Source organism: Oncorhynchus mykiss, chromosome 23 (assembly GCF_057628025.1).
Source record: "Oncorhynchus mykiss isolate SJ-2025 chromosome 23, ASM5762802v1, whole genome shotgun sequence".
Classification (NCBI taxonomy): Eukaryota; Metazoa; Chordata; class Actinopteri; order Salmoniformes; family Salmonidae; genus Oncorhynchus; species Oncorhynchus mykiss.
In genome coordinates, this window is record NC_143044.1 from 40,129,661 (window position 1) to 40,149,734 (window position 20,074).

General features: G+C 43.2%; 1 protein-coding gene across 2 annotated transcripts; it reads left to right on the forward strand.

Moving 5' to 3' along the window:
• The first annotated feature begins 641 nt into the window (after positions 1-641).
• On the forward strand, positions 642-11,831 carry LOC110502936 (uncharacterized protein C16orf52 homolog B). Of its 2 annotated transcripts, none has more exons than XM_021581284.3 (3): positions 642-1,509; positions 9,029-9,241; positions 10,213-11,831. In XM_021581284.3, exons 1-3 carry the CDS (start codon positions 1,395-1,397, stop codon positions 10,395-10,397), a joined length of 513 nt encoding a protein of 170 aa, XP_021436959.1. In that variant the 5' UTR covers positions 642-1,394; the 3' UTR covers positions 10,398-11,831. The 2 variants fall into 2 exon arrangements, with proteins under 2 accessions (XP_021436959.1, XP_021436960.1); XM_021581285.3 differs by having other exon boundaries at positions 645-1,500.
• The last annotated feature ends 8,243 nt before the right edge of the window (positions 11,832-20,074 follow it).

The window sequence follows — 20,074 nt, forward strand, 5'->3', positions numbered from 1 at the left end:
TATTTTGATTTGTCGTAATTTGAACAGTTTACCGAAAAATGTTCTGTTTCCATCAGGCCTGTCATGACATGTTTTATCCGACATGTAGGCTACTTCACGCGCATGAAAAGGTTGGAAACCTGGTTAGTATAGCAGAAATATGAGGCAGAGATTTAGGGCGCGTTCGAGCAGATCACTTTTGTCAATTTGCATTATATAAAACATTTCGACTGTAAGTTTCTGCAATTGCTCTTTACAAACTTCATCCTGCACCCATCTCCTGCATTGTGGGAGGCTCTATTGTCAACCAATCATTTTGAGTGTTTTTGTTTGGCCCAAAGACGTGACTGAAACAGTGACCAACTTTACCACAAATCATGTCCAGCCTACAGTGAATTAATCAATGTGATTGAGGCTCTGTCTCACTAATTAATTGTATATTGTACACAGATATAATTTCAGTTTGTGAGTAGGTGTTGGAGACACGTTTTTTTTCCTCGAAATTATAAATAAAACCTTGGCAACACTGCCATGCTGATCTGAGCCTTGTTGTTGGAAAACCACATTAGTGTCCCCCTACGTCCCTCCTCGACTTTCGCCGACATTCAGTTGCTTTAGCCTTACTACTCAAACGCGCCCAAAAACTTGGTTCTCTGTTTGACAGAGTTGAACAGAATCTCGCGAGAGTTAACGTCTACTAAAAATACTTGAGAGAACAACGATTTTTTTAACCACTGATTCCTACCTCGAATGCATTCATCTGACGGGCATTTCACGAAGGATAAATAACGCTATTTCTATTGAAGGGAATATTGGCATATTACATGAAATTAGACAATTGCGCTCAAGATATGTATTTTATGAAATTTGTTTGCAGCGAAGAAATCTCAGATGGAGAAGAGAAAGGAACACAGGAAATAAGCGGTACAGTGTGCACGCTTGCAATAATATATTTAATGTCCTAATAACGGCGAAATAGTCGCAAAACTTTTGAATTTTCCTTCCATTACTCTTTCAAATATATTTTTCCTCCTACACCATAAGCTACCAGGTTTCAATACTGGGCGAATATGGGTGGAACAGCGGGCGTTCATAGCCAGGGCCATGGTCGATATTTATAAGTCAATGGGAAGGCAGTTTGCAAAGGCAACTTTTCACATAACGGAAACGGCTTTGCATAACTCCTACACCAGGACTGCTGCGTACGCGCCGTAAAGATGAGAGGCTTTGCCCTTCTCCCCCAAGAGGACTACGACAATGCTTCCACTGGGCAAGACCAAAACATTGATATTGGACGTTGAAATCCATGCCTGAGTCTCTTCAGACCTATTTTCCTTTTGTAGGGCGAGATAAAGGAGACTTTCCTCATTGACTCAATGTAAAGGAGAAGAGAAGAGAGCATCCACGTCTGAGAAATGGATAAACTCACCGTCATATCAGGATGCCTCTTTCTAGCAGCAGATATCTTTGCCATCGCCAGTATTGCTAATCCAGACTGGATCAACACCGGAGATGCAACTGGTAAGTTAGGTGAGGGCATTTAACTTAATTAATATATTTCCACACGTTATCTGTCTAGTGTCTATCATCTGGCTGTAGACTGCTACAGCTGGCTGTCACCCTGTGTGGCCCCTAAGGGGCTTTGTTGACAATGATCAATAATGTGCATTATAAACCGGGTGGTTCATCACAGAATGCTGATTGACTGACAGCTGTGGTATATCAGACCTCATACCACGGGTATGACAAAACATTTATTTTTACTGCTCTAATGACATTGGCAACCAGTTTATAATAGCAATAAGGTACCTTGGGGGTTTGTGTTAAATGGCCAATATACCATGGCTAAGGCCTGTATCCAGGCACTCTGCAATGCGTAGCCATAGTATATTGGCCATATACCACATCCCCTCAGGCATTATTGCTTAATTAACCCCTTTGACACACTATTCTTCTAGGATTTCAGTTCACGTAACCCAATGTTTTTGAATCATTCTCTTTCCACTCTACTGCATCAGCCACACAACACCACCACCCTCTTCCAAATATAACACTTTGGCATTCTGGTGACCTTTCTCTTGAGCTTCAGAATCTTATAATATGGCATCATCAAAGACCTTCTACATTATCTGTTACACTTTATACAAGCAGTCCTGCCCTCTTTCTCCCCACATCCACCCTCTCCCCACATCCACCCCATCCCTCCAAAATACAGTGAGCTACTTTGGCATTCTCTCTTGCTCTCGTCCTCTCGGGGCTTGGCCTCTTGGGGCTTGTCCTCAAACCACCAATCATCATCCTCCACAGCTGGTGATAATTGAACTGCCCTCTACTGTTTCACCCCAACATCCCCTGATACCCCATGTCCCTTCAAGGCATATAAACTACCCTGTACAAGATACTAACTCACCTCCCTGATCCCTATGTCCCTTCAAGGCATATAAGCTACCCTGTACCAGCTACCAACTCACCTCCCTGATACCCCATGTCCCTTCAAGGCATATAAGCTACCCTGTACTAGCTATCAACTCACCTCCCGAGTGGCGCAGTGGTCTAAGAGCAGGGTGACTGTTGACAAATAGTGTGTCAGACTCAGTGGTGAAGTGAGGGCCACATATCCGGCTATGCGCTTGCAGGTCTGTTCAGCTTTGCACTCACTCTCTGTATGTTTTATGCATCTGACACAGACAGACTGGGGCATTTGTATTTAATCTACAGTATTCAGCCTGAGGACATGGTCAAATTAAGTGCAACAGTAAAGGCTACGACTAAACGATAGGTCACTTAGAATGAGCTAATGCCTTTTAGATACATCTGTAGCCAGCAGATTGTAGTTCCATGCTGTGGCCTACTGCATAAACAACCGGGATAGGTGACATTTTCCCCTTGTCATTGTGAGGTAGGAGCCAGGATGGAAAAGCAAACTTTTGAGTCCTATGTTTAGATTTTAATGGTCTCATTTGTGATAATTCTTTTTTATACAAAGAATGAAAACATAGGAGAGACCAAACCAGACATGACATCCCACTTTCCTCCCACAAGTCCTCCCTAGCCCCTGGCTACCAACATCACAGACTAACCCCTGGCCACCAACATCACAGACTAACCCCTGGCCACCAACGTCACACACTAACCCCTGGCCACCAACGTCACACACTAACCCCTGGCCACCAACGTTACACACTAACCCCTGGCCACCAACGTCACACACTAACCCCTGGCCACCAATGTCACACACTAAACCCTGGCCTCCAACGTCACACACTAACCCCTGGCCTCCAACGTCACACACTAACCCCTGGCCACCAACGTCACACACTAACCCCTGGCCACCAACGTCACACACTAACCCCTGGCCACCAACGTCACACACTAACCCCTGGCCACCAACGTCACACACTAACCCCTGGCCACCAACATCACAGACTAACCCCTGGCCACCAACATCACAGACTAACCCCTGGCCACCAACGTCACACACTAATCCCTGGCCACCAACGTCACACACTAACCCCTGGCCTCCAACGTCACACACTAACCCCTGGCCACCAACGTCACACACTAACCCCTGGCCACCAACGTCACAGACTAACCCCTGGCCACCAACATCACAGACTAACCCCTGGCCACCAACATCACAGACTAACCCCTGGCCACCAACATCACAGACTAACCCCTGGCCAACAACATCACACACTAACCCCTGGCCAACAACATCACACACTAACCTCTGGCCAACAACATCACTTAATAAATCTAAGGTGACATGGTTCTAATCATGTTATAACTCTTATTATATGCTCAGCACTTTGAGAATTAATGGGAACCTGAAAATGTACATATTAATGACAATTTATAGCCTCCATTACACTGTTACAGCACAGTCCAGGAGCGTTCAGGTAGAACATATCATACAAAGAAGGAACAGAAACAGGCTTGAGGTCCACCCATATTGTGTTTTCAGTCATTACTAGCCAGACTTCCCTTGTGAGACTTCCCCTCATCCCATACAGAGAAGGTATGAAATCAAGCAGGGTTTAAAAGCCTTTTGTTCCAACCTAATAGTAATTACCAGGTGGAGAGAAGCAGTGTTTGTAAATGGTAATGTGTGGAGTCTTTCCTGATGAGGTCTGCTGGGAGGGAGAATTCTTTCAGATGAAGCACTCACAGCTTAATTATCAAGGAAATTGCCTTGACTGGAAGGCCCTGTGTGTGTATGAAGTCCAACATATTGTTTTGTCCAGGTGTAATAGATAAATGCTTAGACCTACACTCTTAGAAAAAAGGTTTCCAAAAATATTATTTGTCCGTCCCGATAGGTTCCAGGTAGAAACCTTTTGGGTTCTGTGTATAACCCTCTATGTAAAGGGTTCCACATAGAACTCAAAAGGTTTCTACCTGGAACCAAAAATGGGTTCTTCAAACGGTTGTCCTATGGGGACAACTGAAGAACCCTTTTAGGTTCTAGAATGGCACCTTTTTTTTCCTACAAGTGTAGTTATTCCTGCAAATGAAGTTAACTTGCAGGTCTAACTTATGGTCTTTCCTATGGTATCAGTATTTTGGCAGCACCAGATGATGCTTATTGCTTACAGATAAACAGATGTTGACAATGACTCCATCAGATTGGCAGATGTTGTTATAAACACAAATGTCTCTTTCACCACCTGAAGTTTAGCCTGGAAAGGAATCATTATGGTTTATTTGTTTACAGCAAACCTCTCTGTAGTTATCCAGGATGTGAAGCTTTATAAAAGTTTATAGAGGTGTGTGTGTCTTAGACTAGCTAATTTCCTGCTTGTTACGCAGGTATTCTGTAGTCGGAAGCAGCAGGGGACTGACTGGGGCTACATGGGGAAGTGTTTACTAACTACAGACATTGGCCCACAATCTCTCTCTCTCACACACACACACACACACACACACACACACACACACACACACACACACACACACACCCCTCCCTCTGTCTCAACACCCTGGCTATTAGACAAGCTTGATGTCTGATGTGTTACACACTTAAAACAGCTGCTGAACAGTCCCACGAATAAGAAATGTCCCCCAAGAGTCCCATAGAACAAAAAGTACAATTTACACCAATGATGAGCTATGGAATGGGTGTGTAAGCTTGCTTAATAAGAGAGGGAAATATTGTGTTATGATAGGATATACTATGTCACTGTTTTAACGTTTTATCAGTATCTTTGATTCTTTGACAGTGGAATATGTGATACTATGCTTCTGAGGCAGGACCTTTTCACTAAGGATATGAAGCCGGTTGGGATGTGAAGTCCTGGTAGCTTACGCCTATTTCTGTTGTGCTCTTCACTTAGATAAAATAATGTATAGCGAATGAACAGGATATCCTGTGTAGAAAATGGAGGGGCTCAGAGATCATGGAATCAACATAGTATGCATGCAGTATGTTACACTTCAGTGTGCTCTCTCGCTGCAGACTCATACAACCATTCATAGGTATGCTACCTCATAGTTGACACATCTATCCTACTGTATATCTATCTAAACTGTTGAAGGGGTATAACCTCAAAATAATCAGCTGAAGTAAGTAAACCCTATTGAAGGGATGTTTTCCACTCAGATCTGTCTGGTACTATAATATGATGTGTATCAGAGTTGGTACCATAACTTCCTACCATTAATTTGTGATTCTGATAATTGGGACGCAAATTTGATCACTATAATGGATGAGGAAACAGGACACAGCAGTTTGGTTTTGTTATGAGTATTATATTAGGGTGCCATGTCAATAGTCACGACATAACAGCTGTGATCAGCATTAGATCCACATACAGTAGGTCTACATGTGTCTTTAAATCAAAGGAATCCTGAGTGGCGCAGCGGTCTAAGTCAGTGCTAGAGGCGTACCTACAGACCCGGGTGTGATCCCGGGCAAGATCGGGTTTCCATAGGGCAGCGCACAATTGGCCCAGCGTTATCCGGGTTAAGGGAGGGTTTGGCAGGGGTAGGCCGTCATTGTAAATAAGAATTTGTTCTTAGCTGACTTGACTAGTTAAATAAAGGATAAATAAAGGGGGCTGGTGGCACCTTAGTTGGGGAGGACAGGCTCATAGTAATGGTTGGAACGGAATAAATGGAATGCTATTGAATACCATTAATTTACTCTTTGTGGATGGCTGAGCTCATCTCTTTATGTGGATGGCTGAGCTCATCTCTTTATGTGGATGGCTGAGCTCATCTCTTTATGTGGATGGCTGATCTCATCTCTTTATGTGGATGGATGGCTGATCTCATCTCTTTATGTGGATGGCTGATCTCGCCTCTTTATGTGGATGGATGGCTGATCTCATCTCTTTATGTGGATGGATGGCTGATCTCATCTCTTTATGTGGATGGCTGATCTCATCTCTTTATGTGGATGGATGGCTGATCTCATCTCTTTATGTGGATGGATGGCTGATCTCATCTCTTTATGTGGATGGATGGCTGATCTCGCCTCTTTATGTGGATGGCTGATCTCATCTCTTTATGTGGATGGCTGAGCTCATCTCTTTATGTGGATGGCTGATCTCATCTCTTTATGTGGATGGCTGAGCTCATCTCTTTATGTGGATGGCTGAGCTCATCTCTTTATGTGGATGGCTGAGCTCATCTCTTTATGTGGATGGATGGCTGATCTCATCTCTTTATGTGGATGGATGGCTGATCTCATCTCTTTATGTGGATGGCTGATCTCGTCTCTTTATGTGGATGGCTGAGCTCGTCTCTTTATGTGGATGGCTGAGCTCGTCTCTTTATGTGGATCTCTTTATAAAGAGACGAGCTCAGCCATCCACATAAAGAGATGAGATCAGCCATCCACATAAAGAGATGAGATCAGCCATCCATCCACATAAAGAGATGAGATCAGCCATCCACATAAAGAGATGAGCTCAGCCATCCACATAAAGAGATGAGATCAGCCATCCACATAAAGAGATGAGCTCAGCCATCCACATAAAGAGATGAGATCAGCCATCCACATAAAGAGATGAGCTCAGCCATCCACATAAAGAGATGAGCTCAGCCATCCACATAAAGAGATGAGCTTAGAGCTCAGCCATCCACATAAAGAGATGAGCTTAGAGCTCAGCCATCCACATAAAGAGATGAGCTCAGCCATCCACATAAAGAGATGAGCTTAGAGCTCAGCCATCCACATAAAGAGAGGCTTGTGCATTTATTGAACTGGGAATATTTTCACACTGGGAGAAATTTTACAACAATCAGAACGATTGGGAACTATTTCACACTGGGAATATTTTTACATGACCACAGTCAGTATGTCCTTCAACTTTTGAGGGAGCAGGGCTCATCATATTGGCCCATACTCCTTCCCCCCCTCCCACCTCAGTGATGTATGTTCTTGTCTCAGAACCATGATGGGGTATTTGTAAATCTCCGTCCATCTCTCTAATCCAATAGACTAAATATGGTTGTGTCTTGCTTAGGGTTGGGTGGTATCCAGATGTTCATACTGTTTGTATACCATACCGGGGTATACGGTATTACTGAATGTGCACACAAGGGCCGCGGACGTACAAAACACTTGAGGCAACAGGGATCTGTAGCCACATGTAGCCACTTAGCTAGCAAGTTAGCAAACCAAATTCATAGCTGGATATAATTTATTTGACTGATCTTACATTTCTTATAGTTATACTTAACTTATAGTTATGAGCAGTGTGATAGCACTGGTGCCCCCAACCCTAACAAATTAAAACAGTATTGAAAATCATAACATCGGTATTTTGAAATACTCAGTACACAGTATATCTCACAAGCCTTGCCCACTGTTCGTCTCTCCTCTCTGTCTCCAGCCTCTGGAAGACACAACGTGCTGGCTCAGGGATAACTCATCTCCTGAGAGAGAAGGAGAAGAAAGGGGTCGGAGGATTTAATTTCACATTTCTCTCATTCAAATCTATACCGATGAATTGTCCTTTGTAGCTGTATGGACGAGGGGGTTGAGTGTTGCTGAGTTGGCACGTTCTGTGTTGGGTTAGGGAGGATGGGGTTCATATATGCTCTTATTGTTGTTGGAAGAGTTATGTGTTCAGCAGGCCTAACTTGCTGACTTAATTGGACCCACCAGGCTTTGGGGCAGGAGAGGAGAGGCTCTTTGACAGTGAGTGACTTTCTGATGTGAATTCTTATCTTCTCCCTCTCCTTTTTCCTCTTTCCTTTATCTCATCTCTCTCTGTGTTTTCAGAGGCTCTGGGTCCCCCCTCTGCTTTCGTTATCCTTCCATCCCCCTCTCTCTCTCTCCCCCTCTTCCCTCCAGCTCTCTTCCTCTCTCTGGTGTCAGGGGCTCTGCTCCTGAGCCATCCAAGTCTTACGTCATTGATTGATTCCTCAGGGACCCCTGCCATTGGTCCAGGGCCTAAGAGTCCCACTCTTCAGCCTTGTTACCATACCAACCTTCCTTGAGCTCTACTTTGTGTGGTCACAGGGCACTGGAAGTGGAATCCAGTGTCACCAGGGAGGTCATTAGTCCAGATGTGATGTAATGCCTCATACAGATCTTAGCTTTTCTAATGGTGATACCGTCACAAGTTGAGGGATATTTTAGAACTGATGCAATCTACTGCTCTGGGTTAAGTTTCTTCTAATAAAACAAGGTGTACAGAAAATGAAAAGATTCTGCTGAAAAGTGACACATGTTGTTGTGGTGTGTGAGAGCACAGTTGACCTGAACAGCGAGAGTATGCTCTGTGTGATGAAAGATATTCTTCCTACGTGGGTGTATGTGATCAAGCACTCTGTCTGTAGCAGTGCAGGCTGCTGAGGGGAGGACGGTCATAATGATGGCAGGAACGGAGCGAAAGGAATGGCATCAAACACATGGAAACCATGGAAACCATGTGTTTAATGTATTTGATAATATTCTACCTATTCCACTCCAACCATCCCCAATTAAGGTGCCACCAACCTCCTGTGTTCTGTAGATGCTCTGACAGTGGGACTGCTGCTGTGTGGGATCTAACCCTGACTGATCTATCTCTTCTCTCTCCTTCTCCTGTCTCTCTAGGTTCCCTGACGGTAGGCCTGGTGCGGCAGTGCCAGACCATCCACGGTCGTGAATGGACCTGTATCCCCCCGCGGCTGCCCCCTGAGTGGGTCACCACCCTCTTCTTCATTATCCTGGGCATCATCTCCCTCACAGTGACCTGCGGCCTGTTGGTGGCATCACACTGGCACCGCGAGGCCACCCGTTACGCCCGCTGGATCGCCTTCACTGGGAGTACGTTTCATTTTGACTTATGTAACGGTTATTTAACCAGACAGGTCAATGGGGAACCAGTTCTCGTTTACAGTGACGGCCTGGCCAAGAGACTGCAATACCATCAATACAGAAACATGGCCAACACTGTCACCATTTAAGTCATGAGTGGGGCCAGACAGACTCCTGTTAATCCCCTATTCTGGTTAAAGTAGTACAGTAGACTAGGGAATAGGCTGTGATTTGAGGGAAAGCCATTAGTTACAGCTTTGAAGCACCTTGAGATTCTTGTTATGTCACTAATGGATGTTAGCAAATTGATTTGAGTAAGCCAAGATGAATGTCACTTTGGTTTCATTTTAGTAAAAGCTTTTGTGTGGTAACTGTGTGGGCGGCAGGTAGCCTAGCGGTTAAGAGTGTTGGCCAGTAACGGAAACGTCGCTCGTTTCACATCTCCAAGCCGAATAGGTGAAAAATCTGTTGATGTGCCATTGAGCAAGGCACTTAACCCTAATTGCTCCTGTAAATCACTCTGGATTAGAGCGTCTGCTAAATGGCCTAAATGTTCAAATGGAACTGTGCTGAGTGGCTCCTTGAACACCTAGAGTAAATGGGGTTGCTATGAGCGGAGCTAAAGCCAGGAGGAGGGATTTTTAGTGGTCCAAGGGATATGACGGAATAACATTTATTATTATTATTATTATTATAATTCCAGAGGTCATTTTATCCTAATCATTATCGGGCTAGAATTACCTATTGAGGTATAATAATAACCAAGTAATGACAATTTAATATGACAATGTAAATTGATTTTTTTTCAGCTCTGTCAGGTTTCCACGACAATGAAAACGCAAATATAGAATTTAGCCTGAGATCATGTTGCTGCCTACTCTTTAAATGTTGTAAGAGATATTGCTCCCTAAATATGTTGTACTGTGAATAGTGTTTTTAAGAAGACTGTTTCTAAACTTTGTTTCCTCTCTCCTCCATAGTGATCCTGCTCTGTATGGCAGCTCTTATATTTCCTATAGGATTTTACATCGATGAGGTCGGGGGACAGCCTTATAAACTACCCAACAACACAGTGGTGGGGTCCTCATATGTACTCTTTGTCCTATCTATATTTTTCACTATAGTGGGACTACTGTTTGCAGGGAAGGTCTGCTTGCCTGGGTGACATATCGGGCACTTTGGTTTTTGTAAACATTCTTGCGCTTAGAGAAATGCCTTTGTAGAAGCATTTGCTAGGCCTGACATTTGAAATTGCCCAGCTGGAAGGGAAGAAGACGAACTGTGAGAGCCACTCTTTCTCTCTGACGTACCTTAGGATGACAGGAATCTACGGCACCTAGCCCTGGGTCAATAGGACAGGTAGTAGGCACTAGTCTGTCTGTGTTCATAGATCTTGGAGGAATGGACACCTATCCAGCCCCCTCACAGATCAGTGAACACAGAAGTGTCCTTCCACAAATAGAGTGCCTTTCTGGGTAGTGTAACTTTCTTATTTCACCAAATTTGAACATTCTGTCAAAGAGCACATGTTTAACTTCATAACAAACATGATTTCCCCATCTCCTTTTGATATTTTCTTTTTATTTCAGGAATAGTTTAACCATATTAAAACGAGAGTTCAGTTCACGTAACTGGTTGACATGAGAGGCAAATGTAAATGAATCACTAATCACATGAGATCAATAATCATTTCCAGAAATGATGTTGTCAAGGCAACAAATGATATTACAATGATGGTGAAAACTTGGAAATTTGACGCGTAAGTCGGTTAAAATCTTCAAGTTGGACAAACATGACGTGGGACATGCCAAAATTGGCATTTTCAGAGAAAACGACAAATGTATTTTAATGTAAAACACACTACTATTGGATTTTTTAAATGTTTAGTTAGAGTGTAGATTTGTGACCCAATTGTTAAATTGAGTGTTTTATCAAAATGTGCACACAATGTCACCAGGACATAAAAGGCACTTTCTTCATGGATCGACCCAGAAGGGGGAGTGGCTAGAGCCTTAAACTGACATGAATCATCAGGACAGGGAAGACTGTCACCCATGGCCATGACAACAGGAAGTCAAGTCACTCCGCCCCATAAGAAGCACAGTGGTAGAAAGGCTGAAGCCGGCAATAAGAATGATGAAGCCATCATTTTGTAGATTATGCATATATGGTTGGAAGTTGAGTTAGACCTCAGAGCTATTGTCTTGGGTCCTATGAGTGGAGCTGGACTCTAGATTCATGATGAAACTATGAAAAGCAGGAAGTCTGTTGGATCACATGATGATGGAAAACAATTAGAACTAATTCAATACAATTGTAAAGTATTTCATGAAAGAGTAAAAGTATTTATTTGTTTTCATGAATGCATTATTTTCCCAAGATGGAGCATTTATAGTAATTTTTTATGGTCAATGCACTGTATCATGGAATTCCTACATGTCTGTTTTCTTCGCTTTTACGTCTGTCAATTTGTTCTCATGACTGGCTGACTTGCTCATGTAGGCTACATAGACAGCATGGCTGTTGTTTGAGGAAGCACTGTGATATACATGAACTACTCTGGAAAACCATCTCATTAAAAGTTACACAACATGACAAATGATCTAATCTATTACTTTAGACTGGGGAGAACATTCTGTATCATATAAGCAACTACAGAGAACAAAAATCTAAACGCAACATGCAACAATATCATGCAGCGCCACTCATCTCCTTTGCATAGAGTTGGCTGTTCAGGCTGTTGATTGTGGGCTGTGGAATGTTGTCCCACGCCTCTTCAATGGCTGCACGAAGTTGCTGGATATTGGCAGGAACTGGAACGCGCTGTCGTACATGTCGATCCAGAGCATTCCACACATGCTCAATGGGTGACATGTCTGGTGAGTATGCAGGCCATGGAAGAACTGGGACATTTTCAGCTTCCAGGAATTGTGTACAGATCCTTGCGACATGGAGCCGTGCGTTACCATGCTGAAACATGAGGTAACAAGCAGGGAGCAGGTTTTGAACCCTCAACATTCTAGCCCGAAGTTTAGCATGCTATCGACCTTGCCCAAATGTATTAATTGGGGTTGGGGCCGATTGTGACGAAAAACACTTTATCTATTGGAATCTTTAACATGTGGAAAGGGTAAAAAGTATTATTATTAGTTTTTCACAAGTGTAGCAGGATGGGCTATTAGCTGAACAATAGACTATTCAACCTTTACTAAAGAATTGTCTAATAGCTGAGCTAGGTGTGAACCTCCCCAACTTGCAACAAATCATTTGTATCTATCTTTCCACATCTACCTACACACGGTTAATGTTATAAAAAATATATCTATATATATTGGTCATGGCTCCCGAGTGGCGCAGCGGTCTAAGGCACTGCATCTCGGTGCAAGAGGCTTTACTACAGTCCCTGGTTTGAATTCGGGCTGTATCAGTGCCATAGGGCTGTGCACAGTTGGCCCAGCACCATCCGGGTTTGGCCGGGGTAGGCCTTCATTGTAAATAAGAATTTGTTCTTACCTGACTTGCCAAGTCAAATAAAGGTTCAATTTAAAAGACAACTAGCGGCAACCACAGCTAAATATCCCAGTACTGTACTACCGACCGTCACGTTGTACATCACCGTATTTTCCATTCCATCCTAATGGAAACCCAGAGGGTTTTTCTTGGAATAGAACAAACATAATATTGATCAAATGAATTAAGCAAGTACCAGTCAAATTTTGGACGCACCTACTCATTCCAGGATTTTTCTTTATTTTTACTACTTCTACATTGTAGAATAATAGTGAAGACATCACAACTATGAAATAACACAGGTTTCCCGCGTGTCCTGCATTCTGTAGTACAGACATGGCCTGCTCTCCCTTATGTAAGGAATTAGGCACTTTCCCATGTCTACTACAGTATAGATTGTAGCCTGCACAGTAGCCTAATAAACAAATAAACACATTTCATTAATAAAATAATGATAAAAAATACTCTTTCAAAATGCAGATGTAGATTTAGTTATGGACTCATAACGAATTACTGTGGGAATAAATATCACTGATTTATAGAAATATTGGAACAAAGTTGTCTAATGAGGGCAAACCATTTAGAATCCTCCAATCCTGTAGCGTACTCCCGACCGTCACGTTGTACAGCGTCATATTTTCCATTCCATCCTAATGGAAACTCTGGGGGTTTAGTTTTTTGTTTATAGAATAGAAACACAATAATATTAATCAACTTAATTAAGCCAAATTTCTTAAAATCAATCCCATATTCTGTTATTACAAAAAAAAAAAAAAATTCTCTGGTAATGCCAATACGGAATACAATCAAATGCTTCTCAAAGATGCCCTCTGGTGGTCAAACTAGCAATTACTTGCAGTAACAGAAAAAATGGCTGACAATGAAATTACTTGTCACAGTATGCTGCGGCAGCACGCAAGGTGTGCCGCAGTAGGACACAATTTTTAAAGGAGGAACCACTGTATCTCTGCATTGAAATTGCCATCGCCAGTAACCGAAAGGTTGCTAGATCGAATCCCTGAGCTGACCAGGTAAAAATCAGTCGTTCTGCCTCTGAATAAGGCAGTTAACCCACTGCTCCTAGGCCGTCATTGTAAATAAGAATTTGTTCTTAACTGACTTGCCTAGTTAAATAAAGTTTAAATAAAAAAATGCAATTTTGTTCGTTGTCGGTAGCTTATGCTTGCCCATATCATAACCCCACCGCCACCAAAGGGGACTCTGTTCACAATGTTGACATGCCCGGTACAGTTGAAACCGGGATTCATCTGTGATGAGCACACTTCTCCACCGTGCCAGTGGCCATCGAAGGTGGGTGTTTACCCACTTAAGTCAGTTACAACCAATGTTCCGTCAAATTCTTTGGGGCACTGAGCACATTTTAGGTCTTCCGAGTGGTAACTTGAACCTTGTGAGAATTTTATGCAACTTCCGGCTGAGGCTGTACTCATACAGATTTAGACAGTAGCCAATAGGCTATTGTGGCTATTTTAGAATAGTGTAGGCCTACCAACAAAACCAATGTAGCAAATCCCATAACATTTTCACATGGAAATAGCTTTTGATTTCTATGCTATAGCCTACAGTAGCCAGGCATACATTACATGACACTTTTAATAAAGTTTTTACATGATGACATTAATGAATGATTCATCTACTTGGTCTGTAACACCAGGGGTGTTACTGTAAATTGCATTGTATTGTGTTGTATGATGCAAGAAACCACTTTACAAAATAAAAGTCATTATTATTACCATATAAAAAAATAGACAATATAGGCTACCCCTCTGCCTATTGGCTTATTTGCACATTCAAGCTTGTCTCAAAATACAACACTGCCACTTTTAATTAAGACAAGCTTTTTACCGGACTGTCTTTTCAAAGCCCATTTGAAATGTAGCCTACACTTCTTTGTGCTCTTGTAGGAAGCAGTAACTCTCCATTGCTGACCTATACTTATCTAAAACTGGGCTAATAACTCGCTAACTAGCAAAGAATATCAACAAATGTGCACAGGCTCGGCACTGATCTGAAAGAGGCATTCACTCGCGGGTGATTGAAAGACAACTAGTAAACTGGGTTGAAAATCGACCAACCTCAGATTTCTCACTTCCTGTTTGGATTTCTTCTCAGGTTTTTGCCTGCCATATGAGTTCTGTTATACTCACAGACATCATTCAAACAGTTTTAGAAACTTCAGAGTGTTTTCTATGCAATACTAATAATAATGTGCAAATGTTAGCAACTGAGACTGAGGAGCAGGCCATTTACTCTGGGCACCTTTCATCCAAGCTACTCAATACTGCCCCTGCAGCCATGTTTTCAGTTTATTGATATGCCACACTTGTCAGGTAGATGGATTATCTTGGCAAAGGAGAAATGCACAAATTAGTGCCAACATGTTGTGTTTTATTACAAAGTAAAAAGTAGGCTATGCTCTGTTGTTTTGGATATTATTTACCAAAAAGGTGGCAAAAAACCCTGGACAACTTACATGTTACCATGGATACCAGAAAGAAAATGGATTTGTTGTGTGTTTTTTTTATTTTGGTACCACACAGCATGTTGAGCAGCAAATTACAGCTCACAGCCAGCAACTGGCAGGCAGGGACACAGTTGGGCTGCTGACAAGGTCACCTCTCTCTCCCACTGGCCCATTGTTGATAAAGGTCAAGCAGCAGTCATTATAAAGCCTTGCTGCTCTGACCCCCCCCCCCCCTCCCCCCCACACACACACACTTCAACCACTGCGATTGCCAGTCCTGTGGAACAACCACTGCTATTGTCAGCCCTGTGGAACAACCACTGCTATTGCCAGTCCTGTGGAAAAACCACTGCTATTGTCAGCCCTGTGAAACAACCACTTCTATTGTCAGTCCTGTGGAACACCCACTGCTATTGTCAGTCCTGTGGAACAACCACTTCTATTGTCAGCCCTGTGGAACAACCACTGCTATTGTCAGCCCTGTGGAACAACCACTGCTATTGTCAGCCCTGTGGAACAACCACTGCTATTGTCAGCCCTGTGGAACAACCACTGCTATTGTCAGCCCTGTGAAACAACCACTGCTATTGTCAGCCCTGTGGAACAACCACTGCTGTTGTCAGTCCTGTGGAACAACCACTGCTATTGTCAGTCCTGTGGAACAACCACTGCTATTGTCAGTCCTGTGGAACAACCACTGCTATGGCCAGTCCTGTGGAACAACCACTGCTATTGTCAGTCCTGTGGAACAACCACTGCTATTGTCAGTCCTGTGGAACAACCACTGCTATTGTCAGCCGTGTGAAACAACCACTGCTATTGTCAGCCCTGTGGAACAACCACTGCTATTGTCAGTCCTGTGGAACAACCACTGCTATTGCCAGTCCTGTGGAACAACCACTGCTATTGTCAGTTCTGTGGAACAACCACTGCTATTGTCTGCCCTGTGGAACAACCACTGCTATTGTCAGCCGTGTGAAACAACCACTGCTATTGTCAGCCCTGTGGAACAACCACTGCTATTGTCAGTCCTGTGGAACAACCACTGCTATTGCCAGTCCTGTGGAACAACCACTGCTATTGTCAGTTCTGTGGAACAACCACTGCTATTGTCTGCCCTGTGGAACAACCACTGCTATTGTCAGTCCTGTGGAACAACCACTGCTATTGTCAGTCCTGTGAAACAACCATTGCTATTGCCAGCCCTGTGGAACAACCACTGCTATTGTCAGTCCTGTGGAACAACCACTGCTATTGTCATCCCTGTGGAACACTTAAAGCTTGTGTATGTAGGCTGCTGTGTCCTTGCCCAAGTTTCAATCTGATTGCTGTTTGTCAGCTATGCATCTTTAAAAAAAAAAATTTGAAACATTTTTATTTTATTTATTTTTTGCCCCGTTTTCTCCCCAATTTCGTGGTATCCAATTGTTTAGTAGCTACTATCTTGTCTCATTGCTACAACTCCCGTACGGGCTCGGGAGAGACGAAGGCTGAATGTCATGCGTCCTCCGATACACAACCCAACCAGCCGTACTGCTTCTTAACACAGCGCCTGGCAACCTTGGCTAGAGCGCACTGCGCCCGGCCCGCCACAGGAGTCGCTGGTGCGCGATGAGACAAGGAGATCCCTACCGACCAATCCCTCCCTAACCCGTGCGTCGCCCCACGGACCTCCCGTTCGCGGCCGGTTACGACAGAGCCCAGGGACTCTGATGGCACAGCTGGCGCTGCAGTACTGCGCCCTTAACCACTGCGCCACCCGGGAGGCCAGCTATGCATCTTTTTAAAAGCAATTTTATTTCAGATTCCGCGGAGAACACATTCATGGTAAACGTGGCATGTCTGCTCAATGAGAAATTACCTTTTAAATGTCAAGTGTGCTATAACGCAGATATACACTACCTTTTAAAAGTTTGAGGTCACTTAGAAATGATCATGTTTTCCATGAAAACAGACATGAAATTAGCTGCAAAATGAATAGGAAATATATTCAAGACGTTGACAAGGTTATAAATAATGATTTTTAATTGAAATAATAATTGTGTCCTTTGCCTTCGTCAAAGAATTCTCAATTTGCAGCAATTACACCCTTGCAGACCTTTGGCATTCTAGTTGTCAATTTGTTGAGATAATCTGAAGAGATTTCACCCCATGCTTCCCGAAGCACCTCCCACAAGTTGGATTGGCTTGATGGGTACTTCTTATTTACCATAAGGTCAAGCTGCTCCCACAACAGCTCAATAGGGTTGAGATCCGGTGACTGTGCTGGCCACTCATTATAGAGAGAATACCAGCTGACTGCTTCTTCCTAAATAGTTATTGCATAGTTTGGAGCTGTGCTTTGGGTCATTGGCCTGTTGTATGAGGAAATTGGCTCCAATTAAGTGCAGTCCACAGGGTATGGTATGGCGTTGCAAAATGGAGTGATAGCCTTCCTTCTTCAATATCCCTTTACCCTGTACAAATCTCCCACTTTACCACCACCAAAGCACCCCCAGACCATCAGATTTCCTCCACCATGCTTGACAGATGGTGTCAAGCACTCCTCCAGCGTAATGTCATTTTTTCTGCGTCTCACAAATGTTCTTCTTTGTGATCCGAACTCCTCAAACTTAGATTAATCTGTCCATAACACTTTTTTTCCAATCTTCCTCTGTCCAGTGTCTGTGTTCTTTTGCCCATATTAATATTTTATTTTTATTGGCCAGTCTGAGATATGGCTTTTTCTTTGCAACTCTGCCTAGAAGGCCAACATCCCGGAGTCGCTTCTTTACTGTTGATGTTGAGATTGGTGATTTGCGGGTACTATTTAATGAAGCTGCCAGTTGAGGACTGGTGAGGCGTCTGTTTCTCAAACTAGACACTCTAATGTACTTGTCCTCTTGCTCAGTTGTGCACCGGGGCCTCTCACTCCTCTTTCTATTCTGTTTAGACAGTTTGCACTGTTCTGTGAAGGGAGTAATACACAGCGTTGTACGAGATTTTCAGTTTCGTGGCAAATACAAACAGTGTAATTTTTAAGAAAAAAATAGGTAGTAGGTAAACAATAGATAAGCAAATAAATAATAAACATGGAAATGTGGACAACAAGAATAGACTAATACGTTTCAGAAGAAAGTTATTTGTTTCTGGACATTTTGAGCCTGTAATCGAACCCACAAATGCTGATGCTCCAGATACTCAACTACTCAAAAGGCCAGTATTATTGCTTCTTTAATTAGCACAACAGTTTTCATCTGTGCTAACATAATTGCAAAATAGTTTTCTAATAATCAATTATCCTTTTAAAATGATAAACCTGGATTAGCTAACACAACATGCCACTGGAACACAGGAGTGATGGTTGCTGATAATGGACCTCTGTACACCTATGTAGATATTCCATAAAAAAATGTGCCATTTCCAGCTACAATAGTCATTTAAAACATTAACGATGTCTACACTGTATTTCTGATTTGATGTTATTTTACTGGACAATTGTTTTTCCTTTTCTTTCAAAAACAAGGACATCTCTAAGTGACCTCAAACGTTTGAACGGTAGTGTACTGCTGATTGGATTGAATCCATTATATTCTCTTATGCGGGTGGATGTTGTGGTTTCCACAGCAATAACTGACCGTGACAAAGTAACATAAAGGGTCTTTAGTTCTTGCCTCTTCAATCATTAGGTGAACACTAACGTCCACTGACATGTCCACTTCATTGCTCTCAGCTACTTTCAATGTGCAGATCAGTGCAGATGAAGGACAGGGAGCCTCTTCAGACTATTGAGATGCACCTTCAGTCTGCTCTGGGCATTTCTACTATGGCTTTAGCTTTGAGGACATCTATTCATATAGCCCTTCACTTGCCAATGTTCTAAAATGCAACCCTGTGACAGCTAACAGCCATTCAGACTGATGTGGTTGAGGCCAGTAATTCTGGTGTTTCATTTCTCATCCTACATTATAGGACCACAATAAGCAATTTCATATTTGAGGGCCTTTGCCAATTGAAATGTAGTAACTTATCAGACCACAAGATGGCATTAAATGACAGCTGTTTTACCCACAGACTATAAACCACATACTGCATTTAGGATGAATAAATATGTAATAAAGAACTTTATTTCTCCAGAGGGAAATTCATTTGTGGTGCCAGAGACGAGCACATAAAAATAATTTAAAAATTGAAAGTACAGTTCTTGTGACACTTCTGTAGGGCCTGGCTCTTGGGTTAGGACAGAGGGCATGCCGTGGCCCGGTGAGCCGCTCTGGAGGGTGGGGTGGGCAGCCAGCAGCAGGCCAGTGAGGACCTCCAGGCAGAAGGACAGCCAGGCCCAGGGACCAGCTCGAATGAGGTGCTGACCACCTGGGCCAGACGCTAAGCCCCCACCAGACTCTCGGTCTCTGCCAGTGCCTGCTCGGAGTTGCTGATGTACAGGCTGACACCGGAGAGGGTCAGGACACCTGAGGAAACACACACACCATAAATAAACACACACACCAGCTGGGAGTAATTGATGTAGCTGGGGCTCACTTTGAAGCGTGTCAGCAACACCAGCTGGGAGTAGTTGATGCTCACTTTGAAGCTTTTCAGCAACACCAGCTGGGAGTAAGTTGACTGAGAACACATTCTCATTTACAGCAACAACCTGGGGAATAGTTACAGGGGAGAGAAGATGAATGAGCCAATTGGGGATGATTAGGTGGCCATGATGGTATGAAGGCCAGATTGGGAATTTAGCCAGGACACCAGGGTTAACACCCCTACTGTTACAATAAGTTCCATGGGATCTTTAGTAACCACAGAGTTATTTAACCCGTTGAACATCCCAGCCGAAAGACAGCGCCCTACACAGGGTAATG

What these genes read in the sequence shown, in the direction of transcription:
- LOC110502936 (XM_021581284.3), top strand. Translation starts at nt 1,395, where the DNA reads ATGGATAAACTCACCGTCATATCAGGATGCCTCTTTCTAGCAGCAGAT. An exon ending in AGATGCAACTGGTAAGTTAG is followed by an intron (nt 1,510 to 9,028) that starts GTGAGGGCATTT and finishes CTGTCTCTCTAG; the next exon opens with GTTCCCTGACGGTAGGCCTG. An exon ending in CTGGATCGCCTTCACTGGGA is followed by an intron (nt 9,242 to 10,212) that starts GTACGTTTCATT and finishes TCTCCTCCATAG; the next exon opens with TGATCCTGCTCTGTATGGCA.